This window comes from Cherax quadricarinatus, chromosome 26, assembly GCF_038502225.1.
Source record: "Cherax quadricarinatus isolate ZL_2023a chromosome 26, ASM3850222v1, whole genome shotgun sequence".
NCBI lineage: Eukaryota > Metazoa > Arthropoda > Malacostraca > Decapoda > Parastacidae > Cherax > Cherax quadricarinatus.
This window is the reverse complement of record NC_091317.1, coordinates 15,393,903-15,411,824: the sequence shown is the minus strand read 5'-3', so window position 1 is coordinate 15,411,824 and position 17,922 is coordinate 15,393,903. Positions and strand designations below refer to the sequence as shown.

The window sequence follows — 17,922 nt, the reverse complement described above, 5'->3', positions numbered from 1 at the left end:
AGGTTTATAATGACTTAATTACTACTGAAGTGTTAGTCATTATAATCAAAACTAAGCGCTAAACCCACAAGTGTCATACAGTTCAGTCATAAGAGGCTGTCGATAAATTATATTCACAAGAGTGCCGAACCCCTAAGGACCATAAAACCTACAGAATGGCTGAATACGATGCAAATCAATTAGTTTCTTATATCACAGGTCTCTGTACATAAACTTGGTTAAAGAAATCATGAATAACATTATATTTTTATACAATATCTGTACAATATTTTACATAAAGCTGAACATTCACACTCAAAATATCTAAAATTTCAGAATGCTAAATTCGTGACAATTAGATTTAAACCTTTTTGATGCTGTCAACTGAAATAGAAAGCATAAATGTGGGGCCCTTATTTAGGTCTCAAACCTCACTTTAGTGGCGATGAACTTATCTCCCATATCTTTATTGAAGCCCTTGGCATACCTCATGCCCGGTGCCTGTGAAAGATAAATAGCAAGAATGAATGATGGTATAAAAAACAAATGCCATATAACGTAATACTAGTCTCAGTAACTAAGTATTGTAATACTGTGAAATGTGGTATTTACTTTCTCAACCTTTAAATTTTATTTCCTCATTGACTCTCCTGTTGCCCTCTTCCATCACTCTTTAACCTTTCTACCAGCCATGTACAGTAAGGCCCCACTTTTTGCCGTTTCGCCTTACGGCGTTCCGCTAATATGGCAATCTCAAATTATGACCGAAACTTTCTATACGGCAAATGGTCTTTCAAATACGGCGCGCGTCACCCGGTTTGTTTACATTCTCCATAAGCACATCTATTATGTAATAATAATCACTCTTGGGCACATTAAATGTCTAATTTTACGTCCATATAGACATTTTCATTAATCCATCTATGATATTTTCTTCAAAATTATGTAAGAAACACATTACATAACATATAAACATGCTGTTTATATGCTATGGAGGGAAAACATTATGTAATACTAATAATAATCACTCTTGGGCACATTAAATGGCTTATTTTATGTTAATACATATAGACATTTTCATTAATTTATTTTTTCTTCAAAATTATATAAGAAACATGTTACATAACATATAAACATTTTATGTTTATATACTAAGGAGGTATGGTAGCCAGGTGGAGGGAAAACATTACGTCACTCCTCTTAATACATAACACTTTTGTTTATAATTCAATGCATGAATTATTCATTACTTCTCCATTTGTTTATGATGGCATCTAAAGGTAGTTGATAGAAACGATTAAACTCAGTTAACATGGTATGTCAATGGTAATGTCTCTCTGAGCCACATTAAATATCGTGTAGCTATGTAGGTAGGTGTAGGTATGTAGCCCAGGCGGATTACATACCTACATTATTGTAACTGATAATTATACGTATGTGTACCTGTACCTAAGTAAATTTACACACTGTGCTGGCATGCAGGTACACTTTAAAATCACTAAGTGTGCCTTATTATCATTATTAATATGGGGTCTTCAAGACTAATAAGATAATACTCTAAGGAGCATTAAATATATAAAACGTTAATATAGACATTTTGCTTAATCCATCTAAATACACCTGACAGTAGAATAAATTAACACATATGAGGTGTGGTAGCCAGGCAACTTGTAGGACTTGTGGTAGCCAGGCAGCTTGTAGTCCAACATCAGAGAAAATGTGTCACTATAATATTATTGGGGATAACTAGAAAATTATTCCTTTTGTATGCCATCACTCAGGGTGTCATTTCTTCTAAAAATGGTGTTACATGAGAATGGGAATGTTTCTCTTTATTTATTCTACTGTATCAACGTGGAGACAACTTGTACACAATGTAGTGACGAAAACCAGACGTATTCGTCTGGCTTGTTTACATTATGTGTGGGTGGGGTTGGGAGGGCTGCCCTTCCTGGCTACCCATACTTCCCAACCTGACTTCATACAAATAAAACTCACCTCTCACCCTACATTAATTAAGATTACAAATATTTTAAGGTAATTAATCAGTGTACTATACATGCATTTTATCGCTCTAGGGAGCTTAATGTCGTAGTAGGTATAAGTGGCCAGGCAGGATGCCATACCTCCCACACGACTTTCTACAAATAAACACTTTTCACCTCTTACCTTACACTAAGACCATTAAGACTACAAATATTTTAAGGCAAGTAATACGTGTACTCTATATGCATTTCATCGCTCAAGGGAGCTTTAAGCATCGTTGTATAGTATGAGTGGGTGGGGTGGCCAGGAGGGCTACCACACTTAACTTCTTAGAGTAAATATGTACTACTTGCCTTTTGCCCTACATTAAGACTACAAATATTTTGAGGTAAATAATGAGTATACTGTGTGTGTATTTTACTTTTTAATGCCTAGTTCTATTACTAACTTAAGATATGTTAGTGTAAACTTGTTATCTGGCATTTATATGCATTTATAAATATAAAAAAAATGGTGTTCTGCTTTCTGGCGAAGTCTGCTTTCCAGCAGTAGCCTGGAACCTAACCTGCCGAATAAGTGGGGCCCTACTGTATATACTCAAGCCTTCCATTTATCACTTCTTACAGTATAAAAGCCTTTCATATGCTATTTTCTTCCCTACCATCTTTTCCTCACCACTCCACTGATTATTCCTTTCCCACCTACACCCACAAACTTCTGCTGTCCACTCAAGCACTGCATACCTCCCGTGGCTCATTTCCTGTAATCTCTCTAGCCCACCTATCTCTTAACCGTTGCTTATATCTTTCCCTATCTCCTTTGTTATATTCAATGGGGAAAGGGGTACAGCTGCCTTGCACTGAGCTCACAGGGGTCATAATATCCTATGAGAATGGAAGGTAAATATTTAAGTTCACCTGTCAATGTAAGTTCATTTACATTTACTTCCCCTCTTTTTACTCCATCTACTCCTTACTCTTCCTGTAGCCCTGTATGACCCTTGTGGGTTTATCACTTAGCTACAGGAAGATTATTATAATTATAACTATGACTAACGTAGGTAGTAGGTTGGTAGACAGCAACTGTCCAGGGAGGTACTACCGTCCTGCCAAGTGAGTGTAAAACGAAAGCCTGTAATTGTTTTACATGATGGTAGGATTGCTGGTGTCCTTTTTTTCTGTCTCGTGAACATGCATGATTTCAGGTACGTCTTGCTACTTCTACTCGCACTTAGGTCACACTACACATACATGTACAAGCATATATATACATACCCCTCTGGGTTTTCTTCTATTTTCTTTCTAGTTCTTGTTCTTGTTTATTTCCTATCTCCATGGGGAAGTGGAACAGAATTCTTCCTCCGTAAGCCATGCGTGTTGTAAGAGGCGACTAAAATGCCAGGAGCAAGGGGCTAGTAACCCCTTCTCCTGTATAAATTACTAAATTTAAAAAGAAAAACTTTCGTTTTTCTTTTTGGGCCACCGTGCCTTGGTGGGATACGGCCAGTTTGTTGAAAAAAAAAAATCACTAAATCATCTGATATCTGTTGCTCCTATTGTCGGTAATTCTACCAACATTCCAATAAATTATTATTATAATCATTAAGGGCTAAACCCGTAAAGGTCATACAGCACTGTGCTCCTCTAAGAACATGCACAATGTACGTCCAGAAGTTTACCCATTAACCTTTAACTTACTAATGGTCTAACAAACTGCCATCATTGTACCTTATATTATGAATACTTATTTATCATCTCTCTTTCAAAGTACAACTTATTTCCAATCCCTTTTTATACATAATTTAAATATCTTTCCAAATGACACTCATGTGATTAAATTAAGATTAACATTAAAACAGCAGTGCCATTCTTCTAATTGTAAAAATTTAACTATGGCAGCAAAAAATCTAAAAGCAATGCAAGTCTGAAGTAAATAATAGTGTTTCAATGAACCAAGAAACTGAAAAGGGGGTATTAAATATTGTCTGTTCAGATAATACAGTATTCCTATTTGGGTTGCTAAGGCAACCCAATTTTCAACTTAAGGTCTTACAAGCCAAACACACATTCTAAGTTTCTTGACCAATTTGTACAAATAATGAACCCACCACACATGCACGAAAAGAGAACATACAAAATATGAATCTGTTATAGTTCTGAACATCATTGCCTTTGTGGCCCAGTCTCACACCAGGCCACCTAAAGGGACAGATTACATGAATACGAAAATAAAGTACAGTGGTCCCTCGTTTTTCATAATTAATCCGTTTCTGGAGGTGCTACTATTATCGAAATCTACGATTTTCGAATCAATTTTCCCCATAAGAAATAATGTAAATACAATTAATCCGTTCCTGACACCCAGAAGTATCAACAATTTTTTTTACCTTTACCTAGCTTATAGATTTACATGCAGAAAAGAATGCCAAATAAATGTAAAGCACTAATAAAATGTATAAATGAACATTGGGAATAAGGGTAGTTGACGAGTGGAATGGTCTGCCTAGTAGGGTGATCAAAGCTAAAACATTGGGTAGTTTCAAATTCAAGTTGGATAAATACATGAGTGAGAGGGGTTGGTTTGAATCGGTCTTGCACATGAGTAAATAGGTTTATCAAAGCTTATTGCTTGGGTATAGTAATGCTGTTAGTGGGTTGGATTTGTGAAGGACTGGCCTAGTATGGGCCAACAGGCCTATTGCATTGTTCCTCTTTTATGTTCTAAAAGCTATGGCTTGGGTAGTTTCAAATTTAGGTTGGATAAATACATGAGTGAGAGGGGTAGGATTTGAGTCGGACTTGCACCTGAGCTTATTGCTTGGGTAGCATTTGTTCTGTTAGTGGATTGGATTTGTGAAGGACCTGCCTAGGCAGGTCCTACTTTCTTAAGTTCTTATGTTCTTATTTAACATCACACTTACCAGTAGGGTGATTGAGGCTAGGACCTTGGGTAGCTTTAAGAAGAGATTGGACAAATATACGAGTGGGAGGAGCTGAGTTTGATTTGTGTCATTGGGTACGGGAGTTAATTCTTGGGTAGCTTTGGGTAGAGGTCATTTTGATAAGGACCTGCCTTGTATGGGCCAGTAGACCTGCAGTGTTCTTCCATTACGTTCTTAGTGGGAAGGATTGTAAAGAAGGACCTGCCTAGTATGGGCCAACAGGCCTACTGCAGTGTTCCTCCTTTCTTATGTTCTTATTGGAAACTTGTTTGTTTGAGGGAGGGATGGCAAGTTTATTGTTGGAGAATATGACAGTAATATCAACTCTACAGCTTATTTATCTATCAGAATTCAACTAATATGACATAATAAACAATATTAATAACATAGAAACATGGAATACACTCTAGAATGAATAAAATAAGTCATTATGTATGTCACGAGAGGTGTTGTGTTGTGTTGTTGTTTCGTATATAAGGGCCACTGAGAGTAAGCCGTCCATAATGGTGGTGAAGCAGCAGCTGAGGCGGCGGTGTTTTCTGTAGCCCTATATAACTCTAACAACATTGGAGGAGTTAGTAGAATTGCTGAATCACTGAAGAAGACACCCTCTACCACCATCACTACCACCTTCTACCACTATTACAACTGCTACCACCATCACTACCACCCTCTACCACCATCAACCTTAAAATGGTATAAAATACTGACAGGTTGTTAGGCAAGACACATATGCAACAGTTAGGTATCTTTATTTCGAAATGTTTCACCTACACAGTAGGCTTCTTCAGTCGAGTACAGAAAAGATGATAGAAGCAGAAAATACTTGAAGATGATGTAATCAGTCCATCACCCTTGAAGTTTTGAGGTGGTCAGTCCCTCAGTCTGGAGAAGCGTATTGTTAAAGGACACAGGTGCAACTAATGTGACATTTTATTGTGGCAACATTTCGCTCTCCAGGAGCTTTGTCATGCCGATATCAGCTTGACAAAGCTCCTGGAGAGCGAAACGTTGCCACAATAAAATGTCACATTAGTTGCACTTGTGTCCTTTTACTTTACATATTGTCGATAATTCTACCAACATTATTACAAGAGTATTGTTCCATAGTCTGAAACAATATGGAGTTGTAGTGACAGGATGGAGCCTTATATACCGCCAGGAGGCGAGATGTAGGCCACTAATAGAGGTAAGAATGTAGTCGTTGGGAGGTCAGGTCCCTCTCAAATCCAGCTATTCTCACTAGTAGAAGCTGTCCAATTTGATTTCAGGTCTGTACCAAGATACCTTTGTGTTGCAGTGTCTGATGGACTGATTACATCGTCTTCAAGTATCTTCTGCTTCTATCAACTTTTCTGTACTCGACTGAAGAAGCCTACTGTGTAGGCGAAACGTTTCAAAATAAAGATACCTAACTGTTGCATATGTGTCTTACCTAACAACCTGTCGGTATTTTATACCATTTTAATGTTCACTCTGTCAGACACTGCAACACAAGGGTATCTTGGTACAGACCTGAAATCAAATTGGACAACTTCTACTAGTGAGAATGGCTGAATTTGAGAGGGACCTAACCTCCCAACGACATTCTTACCTCTACTAGTGGCCTACATCTCACCTCCTGGTAGTATATAAGCCTCCATCCTGTCACTTCAACTCCATATTGTTTCAGACTATGGAACAATACTCTTCTCCAGACTGAGGGACTGATCACCTCAAAACTTCAAGGGTGATGGACTGATTACATCGTCTTCAAGTATCTTCTGCTTCTATCAGCTTTTCTGTACTCGACTGAAGAAGCCTACTGTGTAGGCAAAACGTTTTGAAATAAAGATACCTAACTGTTGCATATGTCTTACCTAACAACCACCATCAACCACAACTGCTTCCACTCTACCACCACCACCTTCATATTTTTCTACAAACTTTTTCTTAAATTATATGTGTTTCTCACATTCTTTACCAAAGGGCTGGCACTAGAAGCTTTCTTTGGAGCCATGGTGACTTATTTAGCAGCTGCAAACACTAAAACGAATGGAATATTATGAAATGTATCTTATGAACTCGTGAGATCATCCTCACTCACTGATAAACAATGGCACACTGGCTGGGAATGGAGTGTGAGGCGGCTCGGGGCTGTGTGTACCTGTCCCGGACGAACTACTATTTGCGAGTCAATCTACGATTAGCGAGCCCATGTTTTTACGAAAATATCGCTACGATTTCCGAAAAGTACGACTCTCGAGCCCTACGATTATTGAGGGACCACTGTACATGAATACATTATTATCACCATAGGAGAGTGCTAAACCAGTAGGGATTATACAGCAACTGTGGGGGGATGGGGGAAGGCATTTAGGGAATTGGAAGACATATATCAATGATCTTGATGAGGGAATTACTAGTGATATGAGCAAATTCGCCGATGACACAAAGATAGGTAGGATAATTGATTCAAACGTAGATGTTATGGAACTTCAGGAGGATTTAAACAAACTCTATTCTTGGTCAGAAAAGTGGCAGATGCAGTTCAATGTAGATAAATGCAAGGTTCTGAAGCTTGGGAGTGCCCATAACCCTAGTACTTATAAATTAAATGATGTAGAACTTAGCCATACAGATTGCAAAAAGGACTTGGGGGTTATGGTGAGCAGCAACCTTAAACCAAGACAGCAATGCCTAAGCGTACGTAATAAGGCAAATAGATTACTGGGATTTATATCAAGAAGTGTAAGCAACAGAAGTCCAGAGGTCATACTGCAGCTTTATACATCATTAGTAAGGCCTCACCTAGATTATGCAGCTCAGTTCTGGTCTCCGTATTACAAAATGGACATAAATTCGTTAGAAAACATTCAGCGTAGGATGACTAAATTAATACATAGCATTAGAAATCTTCCTTATGAAGAAAGATTGAAGACTCTTAAGTTACATTCACTTGTTAGACGAAGAATGAGGGGAGACCTCATCGAAGTGTATAAGTGGAAGATAGGTATTAATAAAGGGGATATTAATAAGGTCTTGAGGATGTCTCTCCAAGAGAGAACCCGCAGTAATGGATTTAAATTAGATAAGTTTAGATTTAGAAAGGACATAGGAAAGTATTGGTTTGGAAATAGGGTAGTTGATGAGTGGAACAGTCTACCTAGTTGGGTTATTGAGGCTGGGACTTTGGGTAGTTTCAAATCTAGGTTGGATAAGTGCATGAGTGGGAGGGGTTGGATTTGAGCGGGACTTTCACATCAGAGCTTATTTCTTGGGTAGCATTGAAAATTGGGTTGGGCAAATGTTTTGTTAGTGGGATGAATTGTAAAGGACCTGCCTAGTATGGGCCAGCAGGCCTCCTGCAGTGTTCCTCCTTTCTTATGTTCTTATGTTCTTATGTTAAATCAACAGCCTCTCACCAGCATCAAGGAACTTCCCTTGAGGGGATACTTCATTAAATATAAGTGCTGTAGTTTGTAAATTTACCTGCCATCTTACATGTCCATGACACAGAAAGAAAAAACTAACAATCTTTCCAGTATGTAAAACATTTAACAAATATTAATTTTCCAAATGCAAATCCTGCTCTTAGGACAATGGCTGCGAAGTATTTCTTTCAATATCAAGAAACAAAATGCATTTGCTTTGTGTGAGAAATTCAATGGAGTCATTTTCAGAAGTCAATGGCTGGAATAGCGTCCTAATTTGGTTCAGCAGCCATATGTCTTTAACCCATTGACTGTTTACGTCGTATATATACGTCTTACGTGCCACTGTTTCTGACGTATTTATACGCGTAAATTCTAGCGGCTTCAAGTCAAGCAGGAGAAAGCTAGTAGGCCCACATGTGAGAGAATGGGTCTTGTGTGGTCAGTGTGCACCACATAAAAAAAATCCTGCAGCATGCAGTGCATAATGAGAAAAAAAAACTGACCGTTTTTTTTTGGATTAAAACGCCGACTTTCAGGTGTATCTTCGTATAGTATTTATCGTTGTATTCTTGTTTTCATGGTCTCAGGTGATAAAATGGAAAACATATTACAGAAATAGAGATGATTTTCATTACTGTTATGATGAAAACGACCTCGAAATTGAGCTCAAAGTAGCGGAAATGTTCAGTTTTTACCAATGTTCAGGATTAAGCAAATTACACCACACGTCCAATATACGTCAACTGGGGAGTCTAATATTCTTTCACTAGTGCACTGATATTATTTATACCATTTTTACAATAATGCGGTAGTCTGCATAACAAAAAATTTTGTATTTTTTGTATGAATAAAAAATTAAAATAGAAAGCAATAGTAATATAAGAGGGACCTAGAGACATGACTAATGAACAGAGTATATGTTATTTTAGTGCCAAGAATGTCTACATTGTTTATTCTGGACCCTATTTTGAAATTGGCATCTTTTTTAATTTGCATGAAATTGGCCAAATTGCCAATTTCTGACCACTTTATTGGGTAGTTCAAATTGGTAAATGGGCGGTTTCTTGTACTCAACTGATAGAAAAAATGGAGTTCTAAATAAATAGCTATGAGGTCGGTCAACTGGAACAACGGAATTGGCCAAAAACACGGCTCAAAGTCAACGAAATTGCCGATGCGTATATGTCGCCGAGACCGCTAACTTCACGGGAGCGTAATTCCGTGGGTTTTCGACCAAATTTCGTACTTTTAGTGTCATTACCACCGGGAAAAGATTCTCTATCATTTCATAAGAAAAAATAATTTTTTTTCCCCCAAAACTTTTGTGACATAGAATGACAGTTTCAGAAAAGGGCTTATGACAGTCAAAGGGTTAAACATTACTCTAATAATATAGACAAATCCCTAAGCTACTATGATCCACTAAATACACATTAATTCAACTACAGTGCTGTATGACCCTTATGGGTTTAGCACTTAGTTATGACTGTAAAAATTACAATACCTATGGTCAAGCGAAAGCCAAGTACACTTAATATCTACACCATCAAGATCTGCTTAAAACATAGTTCTTACTCTACTAACAATTCAAATGGTATTATTCACCAAAAATGTTAATTATTCACTGAACATATAAACACAGACATAATTAACATTCCAGAGTTAAAAAATTTGGCAAATATTAACTGATTAAAAAATTAAAAAGCATACAAAGAGCATAGAAAACATAACACTACAAAAATAAGGCAGCAAAATACTTACGGAATACACAACATCATTATATATCTTGACATCCTGGCCCTCTACTAACAATTCAGGAACATTTATGCCTGGGACATTCATCCACTGCATGATGACACGTTTCAACTTTGTATACCTTCATGGGTTATAAAAAATATGTTAGAAAACATTACATAAATTGCTAAAAATGACAAATCACTGTGTATTTGAACTGTGATGTCCATGCACTTCTGAAGACAACTGGGGAGGGGAATGAGTGATAGTGAATGTTTCCCACTCTGAGTCACCCAATCTTGGATGAAAATTCAGATACATAAAAACATACATCAATCAATTTTATGTTTAGTCCTACTTTCCATTTGCTCTTAAGATTGTTATTTTTTGGTTGAATTTTTCTGCAAATGATCACTATTCTATATCGATCTTTTAACTTATCCATGGAGGCAAAAATGGGAATGTATCAAAGTACAATGCTATATGGGGGTGAAGAATGGGTTTTGAACGACGCACTGGAGATCTCGTGTTTGATAGCAATGTGTGGTATGAATATTATGCAGATAATTCAGAGCTTGGAGATTAGAAGGTGGAGGGGGGAGGGGGTGTTACCATTATTATTATTCAGAAGGCAGAGAATAGGTAGAGGTGGTATGGATATCTTGGCTATGGCATTTAAATCTGGGGTGGAGGGAAGGAGAGGAGAGGAGTCATCCAAGGAAGTTTTAGAGGGAGGTAGAAGAGGTTGAGTGCTAGGGGCTTGGACAACCAACAGGCTTGTGTAAGCCTGTTAAATAGAAGTGGAAGCAAGTGGTTTTTCTTATCGACATGCTGCTGGAGCAAGGTAACATCGTGAAGGGATTCAGAGGAATCAGTTGGCCGGATAAGAGTCCTGGAGGTGGGAAGTACAGTGCCTGCACTCTAAAGGAGGAGTGGGATTGCTGCAGTGCAGAAGGTTATACAAGTTGTGATGTCAGTTAACTTGTGGGAGGACAGTGACTGAAGGAATTAGTTTTTTGGGGAGAGGGGGGGAGTGCCTACCACAGTGAGAGATAGCTGGTATAGGAAAAATAATTTTCACTCTTCTTTTTCTACTCCACCTCTTGCATTGCAACACTTCTTCACTATATCAATATAACAAAAAAGGAAGCACAACACATTCTTTGTGTGGCAGTTGTGACCCCTGACAACTCTTTCCAATATGTCAGTTTGTTACATTTAATTATCAATTTCACATGGAACATTAAAGATGCATATTTCCATTTAATAACGTTCTGATCCCTCACCTTGGGATTAAGCTCAGTGTATACACATATATATATATACACCTCTTAAAGGTTTTCTTATTTTTAGTAATCTATACAGGAGAAGGGGTTACATGCCCACTGCTTGTGGCATTTTAGCTGGCTTTTACAACACACATGGCTTACAGAGGAAAGATTCCTATGAAAGGAAATAATAAGAACAAAAACTATTATGATAAAATCAAAAAGAAAACTCGGATGAGTGCATATACATAAGTGTGTACATGCATGTGCAGTGTGACCTAAGAGTAAGTAAAAGTAGCAAGATACACCTGTTATCTTGTGTGTTTAACCCTTTCAGGGTCACAACCCCTGCTCTCACACTTGCTCTCAGGGTTGCAAATTTAAAAATAAAAAAATTCTTATGAAATGGCAGAGAATCGTTTTCTGAAGGTAATAAAACAAAAAGTACAAAATTTGGTATAAAAAACTGATGAAATTACTCTTTCACAAATTTTTCTGTGTCAGCAATACAGTGGACCCCCGCATAACGATCAGCTCCCAACTCGACCAGTTATGTAGGTGTATTTTTGTAAGTGCTTTTGTAGGTGTATTTTTGGGGGTCTGAAATGGACTAATCTAATTCACAATATCTCTTATAGGAACAAATTCGGTCTATAACGGCACCCAAACAAACTTCTGGATTGAAATAATATCGTTATGCGGGGGTCCACTGTATTTACACATCAGCGATTTCCTCCACTCTGAGTCCAATTTTAGGCCAATTACATTGTTCCAGTTGACCAAATTCTTAACTATTTCATCAGTATGTCTTCCATTTTATCAAATGAGCACAAGAAATCACCTAATCAACTATCTCAACTACCCAATAAAGTGATCAGAAATAGGCAATTTGGCCAATGTCACACAAATTTCAAAATATTCCAGTTTTAAAACAGGGTCCAGAATAAACAATGCAGGCATTCCTGTCACTAAAATACTGTTTTCTCTGTTCATTATGTTTCCAGGCTTTACACATGAATTCCATTTAGAATTTTATTCACGCAAAGAATTTTTATTCACACACAAAATAGAAGATATACTGTTATGCAATATTGTAATAATTGTATAAATAATATCAGCGCATTTGTGAATGCATATTAGACCCACCAGTTGACTCGATTTGTTTAATCTTGAACATGAGCAAAAATTGAACATTTCCATTAATTTCAGCTCAATTTCAAGCTATTTTTAGTCCTAAAACCAACCAAAATCATCTCTTTCTGTAACATATCTTCCAGTCTATCAAATGAGACAAAAAAAAAAAAATTACAACCATAAAAATCATACAAAATACACCATAGAGCTGCTATTTTAAACCAAAAACAGGGTCACAGTTTTTTTCCCCATCATGCACTGCTTTCTAAAGGATTTTTTTTATATGGTGCACACTTACCCCATATACCCATTCTCTCGTATCTAGGCTCAAATTTACTGCTCACAGCTTATCTGAGCAAGCCGAGCTCATGGCATAGCGCTACAGGACCAACAATGGCTTCAAAACCATAGTGGAATGGGGCCGACCTCGAAAGGATTACTAGAGAGAAGAAAGTCACAAACACTCCTACCATCGAGTAAAACAATTACAGGTTTCCAAGTTACACTCATCTGGCAGGACAGTAGTACCTCTCTGGATGGTTGCTGTCTACCAGCCTACTACTGTTGCACTGTGAGCAGGGAAATATTTTGTAAAGGGATTCAGGGAAACCGGTTAGTCAGACTTGAATTCTGGAGGTGGGAAGTACAATGCCTGCACTTTAACCCTTTGAGAGCCCATCCCCAAGTTCTATGGCTTTGAAGACACGGTCCAAGCCGCAGTTCTACGCCATGAGCTCAGCTCACTCACATAAGCTGTGAGCGGTAAATTTAGGCCTAGATATGAGATACCTTTGATATACCTTTGAAGAGTTTCGAGAGTTAATCTACTCTCTGAGCCCAGCCATGGGCCAGGCTTGTCTGGTACATCTGTGTGTTAAGTGTGCACCACATAAAACAAATCCTGCAGCAAGCAGTGCATAATGAGAAAAAACTACAACCGTATTTTTGGATTAAAACAGTAACTTTGAGGTGTCTTTTAATATGTATTTTACAGTTGTATTTGCAGTTTCTTGGTCTCATTTGATAAAATGGAAGATATATTACAAAAATAGAGATGATTTTCATTGATTTTAGTACTGAAAATTACTTGAAACTAAGCTCAAATAGCAGAAATGCTCAATTTTTGCCGATGTTCAAGAGTAAACAAATTACGTCACGTGTCCAATACACGTCAGCTGGTGGGTCTAATGTGTGTTCACGAATGCGCTGATATTATTTATACAATTATTAAAATATTACATAACAATAAATCTTCTATTTTTTGGTGTGAATAAAAATTCATTATGTGAATAAAAAATCAAAGTGGAATTCATTTGTAAAGCCTGGAAACATAAATAATAAACAGAGGAAACGTTATTTTAGTGCCAGGAATGCCTGCATGGTTTATTCTGGACCCTATTTTGAAACTGAAATATTTTGAACTTTGTGTGAAATTGGCCAAATTACCAATCTGGCGATTTCTTGTGCTCAGTCGATAAAATAGAAGCAATATTAGCAAAATAGCTAAGAATTTGGCTAACTGGAATAATGTAATTGGCCTAAAATGGGCAAAATCATTGATGCATAAATATTGCTGATGCAGCAAAATTCACAAGAGTGTAATTTCATAAATTTTCCATCAAATTTTGTACTTTTTGTTTTATTACCTTCAGAAAAAGATTCTCTACCATTTCACAAGAATAAATAAAAAAAAAAATTTTGAAAATTCTTGGACCCTGTGGACAAGTTTCAGATTGGGGGTCTGGACCCTGAAAAGGTTAAAAGAAGGGTTTGGGATATTGACTGTTTGGAGTGACATCTAAACTGTTATATCTGGGCACCTCTGCAAAGACAGTGACTGTGTGTGAATGATGGTGAAAGTGTTGAATGGTGAAAGTGTTGGTGGGAGACAGCCGGCACGTTAAAAAAAAAAAAAAGTGAGGATAAATCAGTTGGTGGAGAGATGACTACAGGACAAGTCACAGGAGAGACGAATCAAGGGTGAAGAATAAAAAGTTGCAAGGCTTACAATGTGCTTTGATCCACAAGATCATACACATAAGTTACATATGATATACACTCAGGCCTGCAAGTCAAAACTACAGAGCAGAAAAAAAAAAAAACATTTAAACCAACCAGCAAAAAAAGGTAAATATTACTATGTTTAAATAAAATGCATAAATTGAAAACTCATTAAAACAGATGTCAAGGAATATCAGGAGATGGAGGGCAAAAGAACAGTCACTGAAGAGAAATGAAGTAAGGAAGAATCACTGGAAAAACAAATGAAGGAAAGTATGGAGATTCATTCCTTGTGGAAATAATGCCAAAGAATAGTTTTGAAAACAGAAGTACATGTACATTATAACAAGCACAAAAATGAGCGCAGACTGAACGACTTATCCAAGTGAAATGAATTAGCCGTTTTAAACAGAAGTTATCAAGAGGCAATTCCAGAAGAATGTTTGCAAATTCTGCCCTTTGATGCAATGGATACCTTTATTAATGAAAACATTTTGCTCAAATGGTAGGCCTAATCAACTTTATCACTGATCTGACAAAGACTACTGTGTGGGCAAAATGTGGCCATTAACTCACCTCATCAGTGTTTACATGCCATTCCTATTAAAAATTGTGCCCTTATTTGACAGACTGACAAAGCATTCATACACTCTGTTATTTATTCAAGTTAAAGGCACATAAATGAAGTGACAGGTTACCAAGTGTTTTAGCATCATCATTGCAAATAAAAGGGATACTAATGATGCAATAAAGGACATATACTTGTATATGAAGCACTTGCAAATGATACCAAATAAAAGCAACCTGTGCCTCAGAAAAAATCAAGATAAAAACAGGTTCTTACCATATAACAGGATATACAACATACATTTCACACTCTAGAGAAAGATAATAAAAGTACAAAAGTACTTAAACACATTAAAATGAGAAGTCTAGTATTTTTCACTAAGAGGACTAACATCATCATTGTACTGTACATTACAGAACACAGCAATCTTCCAAGCTGTAGAGAATGAACACAAAACATTAAAAAAGTGTAGATGCAATAAAAACACTAACAACTGTCTATACCCTAACATGCAAATTGTTTATAATTATGCATGTTTTTAACAAACTGGCCATTTTCCAGCTAGATTGACCCAAAGAAGGTAACTTCTTCACCAATTCACACTCTTGGCTAACTTTCAGGTAGTGTGCAGACAACCCAAATCAAAAGACCATTTGAACTGCAACGTCCTTCAGAATACATGCACGACCCTTCTCACCTCCAGAATTCAAGAACAGTTGGTTTCTCTGAATCCTTTCATAAATGTTACCTTACTCTATCTCTCCAACATCATGCCAAATCCCATCAGTTAGTGTATTATCATTCAGCTTTTATGCGTTTTTTTTTTTAACAAGTCGGCCGTCTCCCACCAAGGCAGGGTGACTCAAACAGAAAGAAAATCCCCAAAAAGAAAATACAGTGGACCCCCGGTTAACGATTTTAATCCGTGCAAGAGGGGTAATTGTTATGCGAAATAATCGTTATGTGAATGAATTTTCCCCATAAGAAATAATGGAAATAAAATTAATCCGTGCAAGACACCCAAAAGTATGAAAAAAAAATTTTTTTTACCACATGAAATGTTAATTTTAATACACACAAACTGAAAAAGGCATGCACACTTACATGACACTTACTTTTATTGAAGATCTGGTGATGATTGATGGGATGGGAGGAGGGGAGAGCATTATCTTCTTACTGTTTAGAAGGGGAATCCCCTTCCATTAGGACTTGAGGTAGCAAGTCCTTTTCTGGGGTTACTTCCCTTCTTCTTTTAATGCCACTAGGGCCAGCTTCAGAGTCACTGGACTTCTTTCGCACAAGATATCTGTCCATAGTGGCCTGTACCTCTCGTTCCTTTATGACTTCCCTAAAGTGTTTCACAACATTGTCAGTGTACAGGTTGCCAACACGGCTTGCAATAGCTGTGTGAGGGTGATTTTCATCCATGAAGGTTTGCACTTCAAGCCACTTTGCACAGATTTCCTTTATCTTTGTAGTAGGCAACTTCTTCAATTTCTCTCTCCCCTCCTCTGAACCAGTTTCCCCAGGTCTGGCCTCTTGCTCTTGAAGTTGATCTATCAGCTCATCAGTGGTTAGTTCTTCATTGTCCTCCTCCACCAACTCTTCCACATCCTCCCCACTAACCTCCAACCCCAAGGACTTTCCCAATGCCACAATGGATTCCTCAACTGGCATAATCCTCTCAGGGTTAGCCTCAAACCCTTCAAAATCCCTTTTGTCTACACATTCTGGCCACAGTTTCTTCCAAGCAGAGTTCAAGGTCCTCTTAGTCACTTCCTCCCAAGCCTTACCTATAAGGTTTACACAATTGAGGATATTAAAGTGATCTCTCCAAAACTCTCTTAGAGTCAGTTGAGTTTCTGAGGTCATTACAAAGCACCTTTCAAACAGAGCTTTTGTGTACAGTTTCTTGAAGTTGGAAATAACCTGCTGGTCCATGGGCTGCAGGAGAGGAGTGGTATTAGGAGGCAAAAACTTCACCTTAATGAAGCTCATGTCCCCATAAAGTCGCTCTGCCACGTCTGTAGGATGACCAGGGGCATTGTCTAACACCAGGAGGCACTTAAGTTCTAATTTCTTTTCAGTTAGGTAATCTTTCACATTGGGGGCAAATGCATGGTGTAACCAGTTATAGAAAAATTCCCTAGTGACCCATGCCTTACTGTTTGCCCTCCACAGCACACACAAATTATCCTTGAGGACATTCTTTTGCCTGAACGCTCTGGGAGTTTCAGAGTGATACACTAATAAAGGCTTCACTTTGCAATCACCAGTAGCATTGGCACACATGAGAAGAGTAAGCCTGTCTTTCATAGGCTTATGTCCTGGGAGTGCCTTTTCCTCCTGAGTAATGTAGGTCCTGCTTGGCATTTTCTTCCAGAACAGGCCTGTTTCATCACAATTAAACACTTGTTCAGGTTTCAGTCCTTCAGTTTCTATGTACTCCTTGAATTCCTGCACATATTTTTCAGCCGCTTTGTGGTCCGAACTGGCAGCCTCACCACGCCTTATCACACTATGGATGCCACTACGCTTCTTAAATCTCTCAAACCAACCTTTGCTGGCCTTAAATTCACTCACATCATCACTAGTTGCAGGCATTTTTTTAATTAAATCCTCATGCAACTTCCTAGCCTTTTCACATATGATCGCTTGAGAGACGCTATCTCCTGCTAGCTGTTTTTCATTTATCCACACCAATAAGAGTCTCTCAACATCTTCCATCACTTGCGATCTTTGTTTCGAAAACACAGTTAAACCTTTGGCAAGAACAGCTTCCTTGATTGTCTTTTTGGTGCCCACAATAGTAGCGATGGTTGATTGGGGTTTCTTGTACAACTTGACTAGGTCGGCGATACGCACTCCACTTTCATACTTATCAATGATCTCTTT

At 37.7% G+C, this 17,922-nt stretch overlaps 1 protein-coding gene across 3 annotated transcripts in view; it reads right to left on the bottom strand.

Annotated features, from left to right (window-relative positions):
- Positions 1–234: 234 nt before the first annotated feature.
- ND-42 (NADH dehydrogenase (ubiquinone) subunit ND-42) overlaps positions 235–17,922 on the bottom strand; it is an 86,745-nt gene continuing 69,057 nt past the window's right edge. For all 3 annotated transcript variants that reach the window (XM_070088819.1, XM_053780483.2, XM_053780484.2), the window contains exons 8-9: positions 10,084–10,198; positions 235–480 (exon numbers count right to left, since the gene is read on the bottom strand). In XM_070088819.1, the coding sequence (XP_069944920.1) occupies positions 397–480; positions 10,084–10,198 (199 nt within the window). In that variant the 3' untranslated portion in view covers positions 235–396. The remainder of the gene's footprint in view (positions 481–10,083; positions 10,199–17,922) is intronic.